This window comes from Xiphophorus hellerii, chromosome 21, assembly GCF_003331165.1.
Source record: "Xiphophorus hellerii strain 12219 chromosome 21, Xiphophorus_hellerii-4.1, whole genome shotgun sequence".
NCBI classification, from domain to species: domain Eukaryota; kingdom Metazoa; phylum Chordata; class Actinopteri; order Cyprinodontiformes; family Poeciliidae; genus Xiphophorus; species Xiphophorus hellerii.
Window position 1 is genome coordinate 23,499,947 of NC_045692.1, and position 14,398 is coordinate 23,514,344.

The following is a 14,398-nucleotide window of genomic DNA, read 5'->3' on the forward strand; positions in this document are numbered from 1 at the left end:
TTGGTACAGACATTTTAATTTCTGGTTGCTTAAATCAGTCACAAACGCAGGACTGTTTAAATGATTAAAAACATTCCAATCGGATTGAATTGTGTCTTAGCTTGGTGGTTCGTTTTTGCAGCTAGCTTAGTCACAGACTAAACTAACGGCCGTTTTCCACGAAGAACTACAACTCCCATGAGCAAAAATCCTTACGCAAGGCTTACACGACTTCCGACATGAGCATTTCAAAATAAAACTTAGAGACGTTCTCTCCGTGAAAAATCTCGCTCTCGGTGCCACTTTGTGCTTTTATTTTAAAACCGGGGTCATTCCTCCGGGTTTCGTCGATCCCTGACGAATCTCCCACCCGCTCCGCTCCCTCCTCCCCGACCGTTGGCGACCTGACAGCGGGCAGTGCCGTATGATTCTCCCGGGCAGGTTCACTCCTCCTTCGTCTTCTGCGCGATGAGGCTCCGTTTGGCCGGGGCCGTGCTGCTGGCGGCGGCCGCCTACTACGTGTACCTGCCGCTACCGAGCGGCGTGAGCGAGCCGTGGAAGCTGATGCTGCTGGACGCGCTGTTCCGGAGCTTCATGCGGGCGGTGAGTGGCGGAGAGATGCGCTGAATGCGGTGCAACACCGGCGCACAGGTAGCGATCCGCCGCAGCCGGGATCAAGTTTTACAGGTTAAAGCCGCGCAGGTCAAGTAAACACCTGCTTGTGGGTTTAAATAATAAATCACTAATGCGATTTTTACTAAGTTGAGCTGTCTAAATCAAGTTTTGGAGAGATTAAAATAGAATCGCATCGGAAAATACAAAATAAGAGCAACAAAAAAAACCTCAGCTAAAATAGTACATAAATTGGGGAGGTTGTTTCATATTTGTGCACAAATTGTCCTTATTAAAGCTTATGGGGATCTCTGGTTTTTCTGGCCCGTTTATGTGTTTCAATACTACTTTGGTTGGTGTTTTTTCCGGTGTGGAAAAGTGACTCGTGTATTTCAACACTAAGGTTACCAAACTTAAACACCTGTACGTTTCATTTCCGTTAATTTTACAGTTACAACTGGTGTTGTTGTTAGAGAATTATGGTATTTGTAGTTTCTCGTGTGAAAAATGTAAATTTTTAATTAAGATGATTGAATTGAAATTTTTTAGATCTTGCAGAAATGCTTTTAGTGTTTTAAACACTGAACCATGTGGAAATCTATTTATTAAATGCAACACATGTGGGCTTGTGGATTCTTGAGTCCAACAGAAACATTGTGATCATCTTAATTTTCAATTCTGTCTCTAATCTGAATCCGTTTTTTACTGAGTTGATAAGAAAGTGCATGAAATGACTGGCTGATTATGCATTTTACAAACTGACAGAGATGCAAATATTTACTTTAAATGCATTTCATGATAATCAAAAAAGCCAAATTTCACACTGTTTAAACTGCTGGTCAAAGAGAAACTGAGTGATGCATCCTAATAAAAATGATAAATAAGAACCTCCAATTCAAATCGTTGTTAATGCATCAGATAATTATTCATTTTTATGTTTGTCGATTTATTGTATTATTGGGGAAAATTCCCATGAGGTCCAAACAGAAAGCACAGAATGCTGCAATAATGTGAAAAACTCCTTTGACCGCATTACTGATGGTAACCTGCCTCCACAGACGGCAATCTAATGGCCTTCAGCAGACGATGCTGCGTCTAGACCTTTGTAAGCAAAGAGCAACAAGGTTTTCCTGCGTTCAGAGGACAGGTTTGGCAGCCTGCTCAGTGATTTCACCCTGTTACTCAACAGAGGGTTGAACGTTTTCACGCAGGTTTCACATCCATTGTGTTTCTATAAATTAAAATGTCGCTGAAAGTTTATTTAGTTTTAATTAAGTTATAAATTAGTTTGTTTTAGTGATTTAATGTAAAAAGTGAAACTTGTGGATTTGTTTCTAACAGGGTGATTATTTGGGATTATCTGGAGCTATATTTCTAACCAATTTTTAAAATGTCGCAAAAAAAAACCCCCAAACAAATTAGGCGTTTTTTTTTTTGTTTTTTTGTTTTTTTACCATTTTCTGGTTTGAAGTGAATCAACCAGGCTATCGAAAGCATAATTTTGTCAGATTTTGGCTGTAAAAATAAAAGAATAATTAAAAATGTAGACATTTGTACAAGTTTTGTGCCTCTGGTAAGGCACAGACTAACTAGTGGAATTGGCTACGTCAGAACTTCTTCAGCAAATACCCCCATTTGGGCATCAACTCTTTTTTGGAAAAGCTGAAATTTTTTTTTAAGAAATTGAGAAATTTTCCCATCAACTTTATCTAATGCCATACTTAAGAATACGCTTTAAAAAACAACAAAAACGCTGTTTATGGGGTTTAGTCTATTCTCTGCAGTCCGGAGTTTGAAGCTCCCCACTCTTAAATGGGTGTTATTTGTGCCACCGTTTTTCCTTCCACTCAACTTTCAGTGTATATAATTGAATCCAGACTCTCTAGCATTGATCTGTTGTGAACACGGGTTGTTTGTGCATTTCAGAGCGACGCGGCCCACACCCTGGGCGTGTGCCACCGTGTTCACCTGCTGAACCGGGTGGTGTCCTGGGTGGAGGTGATCGAGGCTCGCTCCAGTCCCACCGTCAACGTGACTGACTCCACCCTGGGAGGCGTCCCCACCCGCGTGTTTCAGCCAAACGGAGAAAGCAGGCTGAGAAGAGGAGTCATCTATTTCCATGGAGGAGGCTGGGCGCTCGCTAGTGGCAGTAGGTTTAATCCTAGATTTAATGTTTTTGTTACAGTATATTTTCACTCTAATTTAGGAATACCTCCAGTTTATATAACACTTAAAAACAAAACATCTCAAGATTTTATGGTTTATTAAAAGTTTAGACCTAAACATCTTAGATTAGTCTAAAAATATATCTGATTCTATAAAAGAATAAAGGATACAAGACATTTCCGGATGCCAACCTTCTGTTATCTTGCTGACCAATATGTAAATTCATGTTTCCTCACATTATTTTCTTAATTCTGAGGCAAAAAAGAGTTTTATTTTACGGAGCCCCCTAGAGGACATGGGGGATTTTTTTCTTTTGCGTTCCCTCGCAAAACTTTACTGGTCAGTTATGCAGCATAATTGAACACTGTAAGCCTTTCTTACGGTGGGCGCCGTATTTTATGCTTTAATATAAGGTTATGTGAGGTTTTTCCATGAATGTTAGTATCTTTTTGTGAAATATCTGAAGTTTTATATATTTCTTTAGGATAGAAAGGCGCCACAAACCTACGATATAAACAGAAACTTTCCGTAAGTAGGAAAGAAATAAAAATACATTATAATTTGGACTATTTCTGAGTTATTATCGCGGGTAATAAATCATCTGACAGTTTTGATTGTGTCTCTGTTGTTCTAGTCTGAATGGTTTAAAGAGCTGCTTTCAGTGCCGCTCCATCTCAGCCTTAACAGACATAAACATGCAGGAAAAAATAAATCGACTGTTTGCACCAAACAGTTAATAATAATAAACAAGTTTTCACTGAGGCTCTGTAGGAGCCATATGAATGAAATAAGTAATTATTGATATGACAGGAGCAGGAGGCTTTGACACTTAGGTGTGTCGACGTGGGAGTGACGTCACCAGGTATGAATGGGAAGGATACTGGCTTTGTGTGTTTTAGGAAGCGGTGAGCGGGGCGGTCAGTCCTGGCAAAGTTTGGAGCCTGATCATCAAAATGGAATAAATCAATAATTGTGACAGAACAAAGAAAAGGTTTGGAGTTGATTGATACACAGACAGATGAGATTCCAGAGTTAACCCAGTGCGGCCCTTTACCATCATTAGTTTGTCGTGTTTTTAATAATAAAAACTTAATAATAAAAACTGTTTGGTGCAAAACACTGATTGAAAATCGATTTATTTTTTACTGCACGTTTATGTCTGTTAAGGCTAAGATGGAGCTGAAAGCAGCTCTTTAAACCATTCAGACTAGAACACAACAGAGACACAATCAAAACTGTCAGATGACTTATTACCCGCGATAATAACTCAGAAATAGTCCAAATTATAATGTGTTTTTATTTCTTTCCTACTTACGGAAAGTTTCTGTTTATATCGTAGGTTTGTGGCGCCTTTCTATCCTAAAGAAAGATATAAAACTTCAGATATTTCACAAAAAGATTAACATTCATGGAAAAACCTTACATAACCTTATATTAAAGCATAAAATACGGCGCCCACCGTAAGAAAGGCTTACAGTATTCAATTATGCTGCATAACTGACCAGTACAGTTTTGCGAGGGAACGCAAAAGAAAAAAAATCCCCATGTCCCCTAGAGGGCTCCGTATTATTTTTTATTTTGTTGTCTAAAATAAACTAAAGAGTGGTCATCTTTATGTCTGTCATGATAACAAATTCTGTTGGACGATAAATGGTCCCAGAAGTTGTTGCGATAAATTATAGTATTGTTGTTTTGAGATCATATTCAAGTAATATGATGGTGATAATAATGCAAGAACTCATTGTCATAGATCAATAAACTTTAAAGTTTAATGAATATTTTACAAGGGATGGAAGACATTTGAAATATCCAAAATAAATAAACAAAACAACAAATAAATAAAGTGAATAGTCCTTAAAAAGGATCCAGTTGAGACCAAAACTTCAGACTGAAGAGTTTTATCATCCAGGTTTTGGTACAAAGAGAGAAAAGAGAAAAAGATAAATTATGCAAATGGAAATTATTGAGCTTGTTTTAATTTATTACTTGATTTATTGCTTTTGGATCAGTCATAGTCATTGTAGGAAACAACATGCTGTAGTTTTTCCATGATTCTTCTGGAACAAAGTAGAGATGTTTATACTCTTATTTTCCATGAAATATTCCCTCAGTGTTGATAAATTACCTCATTTTTCTGTTTTTATCCATCAGCTGTTCCTTTACATGCCAGGAAATGTCAAATTATTATAGAAAGCACTTAGTACATCTGTCATTTACACCACAATGTTCCTTATTTATGAATTTTACCGTCTTTGTTTTGCAGAGATGCGCTCCTATGACCTCCTCTGTCGGAAAATGGCGGAGGATCTGGACGCCGTCATAATGTCTGTGGAGTGAGTGTCGGGAGTTAAATCAGCAAACCTACCCAGTTTATTTTCTTTTTCTTGCTAACGGCAGTGCTGCTGTGGCTTTCATGAAACAGGAGGTTTTTTATGTAAACTTCACGGTAGGTTTGTGTCCTGTCCGACAAACAGAGGGTTCGTTCAGTTGTCATGGACACGGTTGAACTGATGAGACCAGTGAGATGATTTCTGCCCAGAAACTGGAATATTTATATAAATATTATATATTTATATAATTTAGACTTTAAATGCTGCCATGTTGTGTTTATCCTGTCATAGTTACCGCCTTGCTCCCGAGGCCGTGTTTCCGGATCAGTACCACGACGCCGTGGCAGCGTCGCGGGTCTTCCTGTCCGCTGAACTCTTGCAGCAGTACGGCATCGATCCGGAGCGGCTCTGCGTGTCTGGAGACAGCGCTGGAGGAAACCTGGCTGCTGCTGTGGCGCAGGAGGTAAAAAACCCCACAAATATTACAAAGAGGCACATCCACATTTTAATTTATCTCTTTATTAATTCATAATAGAAATAACTGAAGGTCCTACACCCCGTCTTTCCACTAATGCTGCAAATAAACAATGTCTAGACAAATATTTTTGTCTAGTTTCTTGTGAAAATTTCTTAGTACACTTGAAATAAGACAAAACTAACTTACAAGTAATGTTTCAGCAAGAAATAGGAGCTTGTTTTAAGTCATTGATTCCTTAATATCGATTTAAAAATTCTTGTTCCATTAGCAGATAAATTCACTGATAACATGACATTTTTACCATGTGATATGTGAATTTAGCTCTCAAAATTAAGGAATTATTTACTTAAAATAAGCTCCTGTGTTTTGCTGAAAAGTTACTCGTGAATTAGTTTTGTTTTGTTTCAAGTGGGACTCAGCTTAGGTTGCTAGGTAACGGGGCTTGGGTTGCTAGGTAACAGCGCAGTGCCCGTGGAATGTGACTTAACTGTCGAGTTAAAAAATATATTTTTCCCATGTCACGAATAAAATAATTTGCCAATGGAACTTGTACTTTTTCATTGATGTTGATGTTAAGGAATTATTTACGTAAAAACAGTTCCTGTATTTTGCGGAAATGTTATCTATAAATTAGTTTTATTTCAAGTGTACTGAGATATTTTCTCTAGAAATTAAACCAAAAATATTTGGTAAGTAAACCTTTTTAGTTTCTTCTGTCAAGTCAAAAACTTTAAAACAAAGCTTGTTGCTAACTATATTAATTAGCACGCGTAGTCAAACATCAGTATTGGTATGGCTTGAAGATGTATAACTGAAACTCATGTTTAAATTTTAACATTTAAAACTCACTTGCTTGCCGGTGAACAAACTTGACCAATTTAGCAGCAAGCAAAACTAAAGTGGAAGTGCTATGATTTGTCCCATGTGAGGACAAATGTCCTCAGTTTGGTGACTTGGTCTCAACTAGCCCTTTTATTGATGGACAATTTTCTTTAGAGACTCTGTTATTCATTTAGCAATTTCTGTTTTGTTTATTTATTTTGATTATTTAAAATGTCCTGTTCCAGTGTTAAATGTTGGTTATAATTTAAAGTTTATTGATCTTTGAGAATGTGTTGTTGCATTATTATTATTATTATTATTATTGTACCATTCCCATCATATTACTTGGAAATTGTCTCCAAACAACAATCGCAATAACTTCTGGGTGACATTTGTTACCGCGACCGGCCCGTTTCAGTTTGGGTCAGGAATCTTCCTCTAAACTTGTACATTTAATTTTGTCCCTGCAGCTCAGCCTGGATAACTCTCTGCAGGTGAAATTCAAAGCCCAGGCGCTGATCTACCCAGTGCTGCAGGCTCTCGACTTCCACACGCCGTCGTACCAGCAGAACCAGGCCGTGCCCATCCTCTACAGGCCTTACATGGCCCGCTTCTGGCTGCAGTACCTGGGCGCCGACTCCTCCCTGGAGCCCGTCCTACTGGTGAACAACCACAGCGCTCTGGACGAGCGGGCCATCAGCGCCGCCACCCGCTCCAAGCTGAACTGGACCGCTCTGCTGCCGGCCGAGCGCAAGAAGAACTTCAAGCCGGTCGTTAAGGAGAAGGGATCGCCAGGCGTGGTGGGCGCGGTGCCGGGGCTGATAGACGTGAGGGCGGCGCCACTGCTGGCGGAGCAGGAGGTTCTGGGTAAAACGCCCAAAGCATATGTGATGACGTGCGAGTTTGACGTTTTGCGGGACGACGGACTGATGTACGGCAGGCGGCTGCGGGACGCTGGCGTTGAGGTGACGAGTGACCACTACGAGGACGGTTTCCATGGCTGCATGGTGTTTGCGAACCTGCCAATGATGTCGAGTGTTGGACAGAGAAGTATGAGGAACTACATTCGCTGGCTGGACCAGAACCTATGAGCAGGACTCCACACATATGGGAGCTCTTAGTTGAATTTTTAAAAATTGTTGTAAAGAAAACCCAAAACAAAAGCAGCAGTGTAAACATCTTTACACTGCAAAAAAACAATTATCAAGTATTTTTGGTCGAGTTTCTAGTGCAAATTTCTTATTGCACACTAATTAAGATAACACTAACTTGAGAGTAACTTTTCATCAGGAAATAGGAGCTGGTTTAAATCAATAATTCCTTGAAAAAGTCCTTGTTTCATTGGCAGATAAAGTGAAATATTAGAACTAGAACCTTTTCAACAATATTTATATCTTCCTGGAAGGTTATCTTTAGCTTAGTTTTGTCTTGTTAAGTGAACTAATGTATTTAACTAGAAACGAGACCAAAAATACTTGGTCAGATTTTGTGTTTTTGCAGTGTAAACAGACATGATGATCTGATTTACTGCTTCAGAAATGCTTTAAAAAAAACTCACTGGATCTGAATATTTTATTGAAAATAGAGAAAAAAAAGATATTTATGAAAAGCAAATATTATTATGGGGGAACATTCTGAGGGGGGGAAATATATTTATGGCTTATTTATTTCTTGAAATTTAAAAAAAAAAAAAAGAAAAAAAGAAAAAGAACACTTTTTTATGTAAGCTAATTTTACACTGGATTAAAAGAAAATGAATTCACACATACTTAATAAAAAAGAAAGTCAGCCACTGGACAAAACGCATAATGGATCAGTGTTTTACTTTAGAGTCTGCACAATTTATAAATTTGTACTTTGGCACATTTTATTTGATGTATTTGTTAATTAGGTCATTTATGTTTATGATTTATTTATGTATTTTATTTAAAGGGTTAGTGTTTTTGATTAATTGACATTTTAGTTGGACACAACAAGGTGCCGTACAGGCCACAAAGCAGCTGTTTGCAACACCTGAGCTTATTCAAAGTACTTTTTGCAATTAATTAAATTTGTTACATGTGAGACAAACACATAAATTAATTATATAATTTAATGCAGTAAATATGGCCACTTTTTGGCTCCTGAAATCCATAAACATTGAAGTACAAAACATGTTTATCATGATTTTTTTGTTATTTATAACTCAATTGGGAGGTGAGTTATAATCTCACCTCCCAGCTTAGAAGATGGTACAAAACATTTTCTAAGCTGCCTTGTACCGTTCAGAGTTCACTTCAAACAAAACGTTTTACTTTAAACGTTCGGATTTACGCATCATTACTGTTAAACTTTTACCAGACGGTAAAGTAATGAAAGTTCAGAAACAAAATGGTTATGGTAAAACCAAGTAAACACTTATTCAAGCAAAGGCTACTCAAACAAATAGCTAATACCAATTAGCTATTTTAGCTAACTTGTAACCAAGCTAACGCTTCTTGCAGTGTAAAAGTCCCTGAAGTGATCAGCTATGTTAACTAAAGGTTAACATTTATTTTAGCTTGCAGCTAAATAATCCAACAACTACTAAAGCTAATGACAACTCATGGGAGTAACGTATTGGGCTAATGACTACTCATCTAAATATTATTTTAATTAAAAGCTACACAAACTGATACCTAACTAATTGAATTGCTAGTCAGGGTTACAGATAGGTAAGCTAACAGCTAAACAAACTAAAATGTAGTGAAGCTAATGCTGTGATCCATCGGAAGTTGGAAATTTCAACTTCCGAGTTGGAAAAATAAACTTGAAAGCCCCCCAAAGTTGGACTTTGTTGGACAATCTTTTCATTTTAGCTAGCAGCAATTTAGGCTAATAGCAACTCAAACTAACAGTTGATAAATTAATAGCTACCCAAGCTAATAACTACTCATTCTTGAAAGTATTAATGCTAACGGTTACTTAAATTTTTAGCTGCTTAAGCTTACAGTGATTCAAGCTAATATCTACTTAAGCTATTCTGCTCAAGCTAACGTCTACTCAGAGCTACTTAAGCTTGGTGTTGTTTAGGCTAGCTACTTCTTAGGCTAACTGCTAATTAGCATCTACTCAAGCTGTCAGATTTTTAAACTAACAGCTGGAAAACAATTGTTCAAGATAATGACTGATTAAGCTGATGGTGACTCAAGCTAACAGCTATTAATGCTAAAAGCCTAGCAACGTTTAAAAGTTCATCATTTGAAAGAACTCAAACTCTACTCCTAGATTAAGATAAGGCTATATTTATTTTTGATTTTTTTACTCTTTACTGATTTTATATGAAACATTTGTTTATGTTTGTCACTGTTTTCTCGTCTGTGTTGCTTTGGAAACTGTATTTTCAGTATATCTCACACTTAAAACCATATTTTTAAATTTAATGAGGCAACAACTCCAAGACTAAAAAGTAATGTTTACATAATAAAATATGACATTCCTTTCATTTTGTTCAATAAGCCAGAAAGCATTTTTTAAAAGAATACATCATGATTTGACTTTTTGCCAAAGCAAAATGTAATAATTCATACTGAAATAAAGGAACATTGCTTTCCTTTTTAATTATTATTCCACTGTTTAAAAATGGTCTGCAGATTGAAGATGATGCACTTTGTAAAAGTAAAGCTTTACACTTTGAATAAAGCTGCTTCTAGTTTGAAGAACTTCGACCCAGTCCTTAACAATGCCCTAAGAGACTGCAGAGGTTTGCTGACACATGTAACTAGAAGTCAGCGTGAGTTATGTCTGTGTGTTGTAGTAAAAGTATGCCAGAGTTCACAGCTGTGTATACTCAGCATTGTGCAATAGTGTGTGTGTCCCTCTCACTCGGTAACGTGGAGATCGCTGCACTGCAGGGCCAAGATGATGGCTGTGAAATCTATTAGTAGACTTCTGTACCGCCATGAGAGAGCAGATCCCCGGTGGGCTATCATGTTTCCTTTCTCCTCCACTGCTGTCCGAAAAACGAATAAAATAAATGACGTCGGCTAGCGCCTGACAGACACGGCTCTGGCTGTCAGCCAGAAGCAGAAACGATGACCTGATTGTGGTCGTTACTTCTCCAGTTTTTGAGGAATAAGCGAGATGGGAGTTTCTTTTCTGAGGGAAGAAGTGATTCCAGACAGTCAAGTTTATTTGAACAGCACATTTTATACATATTGTAACTTTTATTGTATTTGATGATAATCAAAAACCAATCATTGCAAAAACAAAAAAAGCAATGTCTAACCAAGTATTTTTGTCTGGTTTCTAGTGCAAATTTTGTAGTACATTTGAAATAAGACTAAACTAACTCACAAGCAACTTTTCTGTAAGAAATAGGAGCTGGTTTTATGTAAATAATTCCTTCATATCTTAAGATAACCAGTTTGAACAATGAACTGAAGGAGGAAAAAAATAGGAGTGAATTTCTACTAAAAACCTCAGATATCTTTTAAGATTAATTTCAGACATTTTCTATAAAAAAACATGGAAATTTCTGATTTTGAAAAGTTGAAAACTTCTAGAAAAACTCAGAAATTTAGAGATAAATCTCAGAAATAAAAAAAAAACTTGCATTTTTTTTAGATTAAAAAATTGAAAAATAGCTAAAAAAAAAAATCTGAAATTTTTAGATTAATTTCAGAAAGATTTTTTCTCGGTAACTTTACTCCTCCTTTTTTTCTTCTACCAGCAATATTCTTATTCCTAGTTTGCTGATATTTTTGAATCATAACATTCTGAATAAAGCAGATTCTGATTTCAGTTAACAGACGATGGCGCCAGATCGCTCTCTGGATGTTATTGAGCAACAGTTAAAATTCTGGTTGCGCAGACTTAACTTACCACTCATGTGTCTTTTATTTACACTTTTATTTGGAAATTCATGAACACAGTTGTGTTTTTTATTTGTAAGTTATATTGCCAGAAATAATGGAGGCTAATAAAACCACTGTGCAGATCAGGGGTTTGTTGAAAAGGGACTTTTTGTCCTTTCATTGGTTTCTAAGACGCTCTTCTGCAACTTGTTCTTCAAGTTGAGGCCTGCAGAGAAACAGAAAGCTGTCAGGCGGATGGAAACGGGATTTCAGATCGCGTGACGGAAAGTTGGCAGTGAGGTGAGGCGACCTGCCGGTTAGAACCCGGCTGCTAAAAGGCAGGTCTTCGTCTGAATGCAAGCACACCTGCAGTCAAAAAGCTTAACCAGACCCGCCCAAGGAGGAGGGCATCTCAGAGTTTGTTTACCTGAATCCCATGAAGTTGGATTGGTGCCCATCAGAAGTCGGATCTCCGAAGCAGGTATGTGCACAGGGAGGTGGAAGGGCTTGAGCCCTTAACCCCATGATGCTCCAAATGCCCTTTTTTGAGTTGCATCTGGAACGAAGCTGAAGTTAGCTTCCGATTGTAGCTTCCTGTACTTATCCTACAAGGCTGAACATGCTATCTGCCATATAAAGTACTGATTGGTAGTTCAAGGGTGTGTACATCTGAAATGTTTTTTTAGCTCAGTCCTGATCTTTCAATAGTCCTCCTGATCAGATCCCTGACAAGGATTCTCACGGCCATTTGGTTTTCCTCCTGTTTGCTGCCGGACTCTGGAAGACTGATTCAGCCTCAGTGGGAGTCGTCTCTTCAAGTCGTCTTGGCTGACTGGACTCTGTACAGATGGGGTGGACTAAGTTTACATATAGTGTAACAGCCGTAATTGTGTAGTGTCTCTTTAAGATACTTTAGTATTGCTAATGACGTCACAAGTATGCGCCACGGCTTCTCTGTAGAGAGCGTGGGAGAAACGTGCTAGACGGACATGTTAGCTTTCTTTAGTAATGTTACGGGTTGTTTGGACGCTGCTCATCTACATGTCTGATATTATAGCAGCCGTTCAACCGGCTTTGTAAGGTTGGTGAAGAGCGTATTAATTAAAGGACAACACCGTGGAAATTCCCAGTACCAGTGTGGTTGTGAGTTTTTGACCGTCCTGACGAGGCTGCCGCCTCCTCTCCTCCCTTAAATACAACCCAAGCGTAACAATAGGGATAGCAGAATGCTTCACCCAGGACTTTAAAAAAACGCTCAACTATGGATAATTTCTCTCGAGGTCTTCTAAGATATTTTATAACTGATGTCACAACTATTTTGTCCAATGCTGCGTTGTCTGACATCATTAAACTACATACAACCAGGCTGGATCCCCTGAAAGTTTTACAAATAGCTTCAAATATCTTCTGGCTGTGAACTGAGATTGTAATTGGGTCATGGTCGATTTCTTCCCCCTGAACTTCAGCCCAAACTTTCTCTAGGAGGCGATTATGAGTTGTACAAAAGACCCGAAGAGAGCAGTGAAAGGATGAAGTTTGAATGGCCTGGGCAATCAAAAAGTGAATCAACAAAGACAACAAATTTTTTTGGCCTTGTAAATGTGACGCGTATTTCAATTTCTCCTCCGAGGAAGATGACATCCTTCTGTCTGACGGAGTTTCTCCCTCAGAAGAATCAGAAGACTGCTCTGTAGAAGTCAGTGGAGATGAGGATTTATTGTATGCTGGATGCACTTTAATCTCCTGTGCCCCTGGATGTGCCACAATATAGAGCCCTTCCTCCAGCTCTAATTCCTCCACCTCCAAATCTGATACCTGTCCTGGAAGGACAAAGCCCACCCCAAACTTTGTCTTCCTTTCGAACACCTGTACCTGTAAATCCCTGGTGGACTGGATCTCAGGTACAGTGGTTTCCAGAGCTTCGATATCAGATTCTTCATCTGGAGGAATGAAGGGCTCCACTGCAGTGGTTTCATCAAACCTTTCCTCTCCTTCTGATTCTTCTTCCTGCAGAGCCTCCGTTGACAGGATCTCTGCAGGAATGAAGGTTACCATTGGTATAAATGTTGTTGACTCCAATTCCGGTATCTGAAAATCTCTTGGCCTGATTTCCAGTTCAATGTTTTCCAGATGTATGATGTCCGATACGTCTGGAGAAATTAACGGCTTCAGAGCAGGAAAGCTCTTCTCCGTGGAAGACGTTTCCTGCTTGTCCGGTGTCTTCATTGGCGTAACCTTGGATGAATGCCTAGAGAACCTGTTGAAAAATCCCCTAATCTTCATCCTCAGGGTACTGAAGGTGGCAGCCTGGGTTTCTTCAGATTTATAAATAATCTTATTTGCCATAATAGCTCTAGATGTATCGAATCTTCAAGTTTTTCGCTAGGAGTGATCCCGGTTCTTCGACAAACAAGTGCAAAGTGACGTTTAGAGAAAAAGAACGAGCAAATACCCAACCTGACGTATGACGTCCGTTCATACGTCATAGGCATCAAACCCTCCCGCACAACAGTCTGGTGATCGTTTTTTTTTTTGTTTTTTTTTCTTGTCTGATGATCTCACGTAATAAGTCATGTGACGCTGTGACGTCATTCTGCGCATGTGGATGATTCGCAGTAAACACCTTAAACATCTCTTTATGGAACTGACAGCTTTATGAGGAAGTCCAGCAAATGTGGAGGTTCAGCTACCAAATGTTTTATAATCTAAAAAACAGGATCTAACCAGCCGAACCGTCCTGGTTCTGATCTGAACAGAACCCCGGCGAACCGGTGGATGCTTTAATGTGCATCCACTATGCCCGTGATTACAGGAGGAATGATGAATATTGTACATTTAGGATTATTTTTCTTTAAGAAATTAAAAATGTGGAAATGGTTTATACATATGTACATTATTTTTGTTTCCGTGTTTAATTTGCGCTGATAGCTTTTTTCTATTCATTTTCATATATTAAACCTTCATTTCAGAAAGAAAGGTTTTATTTCTTTAAAGTCTGGAAGTGAAAAAAATCCCGATTCAGTCCAACAATAAAACATTTACAGGTTTTTTAAAATCCCGAATTTAAGATGAAATCCTGGATTAAAAAAAGTTGAAAATGTTACAGAGATAAACTTTAATATTTTAAATATTTTTTGTTCAACCAAGTAGTTTGTCTTTTTTATGTCACATTTAAGTAAAATTGTTTTGTAATGTTT

At 38.2% G+C, this 14,398-nt stretch overlaps 1 protein-coding gene across 2 annotated transcripts; it reads left to right on the plus strand.

Moving 5' to 3' along the window:
• Positions 1-165: 165 nt before the first annotated feature.
• Positions 166-10,068, plus strand: LOC116711462 (neutral cholesterol ester hydrolase 1-like). Of its 2 annotated transcripts, none has more exons than XM_032550781.1 (5): positions 166-582; positions 2,518-2,740; positions 5,021-5,090; positions 5,379-5,550; positions 6,858-10,068. In XM_032550781.1, the coding sequence occupies exons 1-5, from the start codon at positions 448-450 to the stop codon at positions 7,476-7,478; spliced, it is 1,221 nt and encodes a 406-aa protein (XP_032406672.1). In that variant the 5' UTR covers positions 166-447; the 3' UTR covers positions 7,479-10,068. The 2 variants fall into 2 exon arrangements, with proteins under 2 accessions (XP_032406672.1, XP_032406673.1); XM_032550782.1 differs by having other exon boundaries at positions 516-630.
• Positions 10,069-14,398: the final 4,330 nt, after the last annotated feature.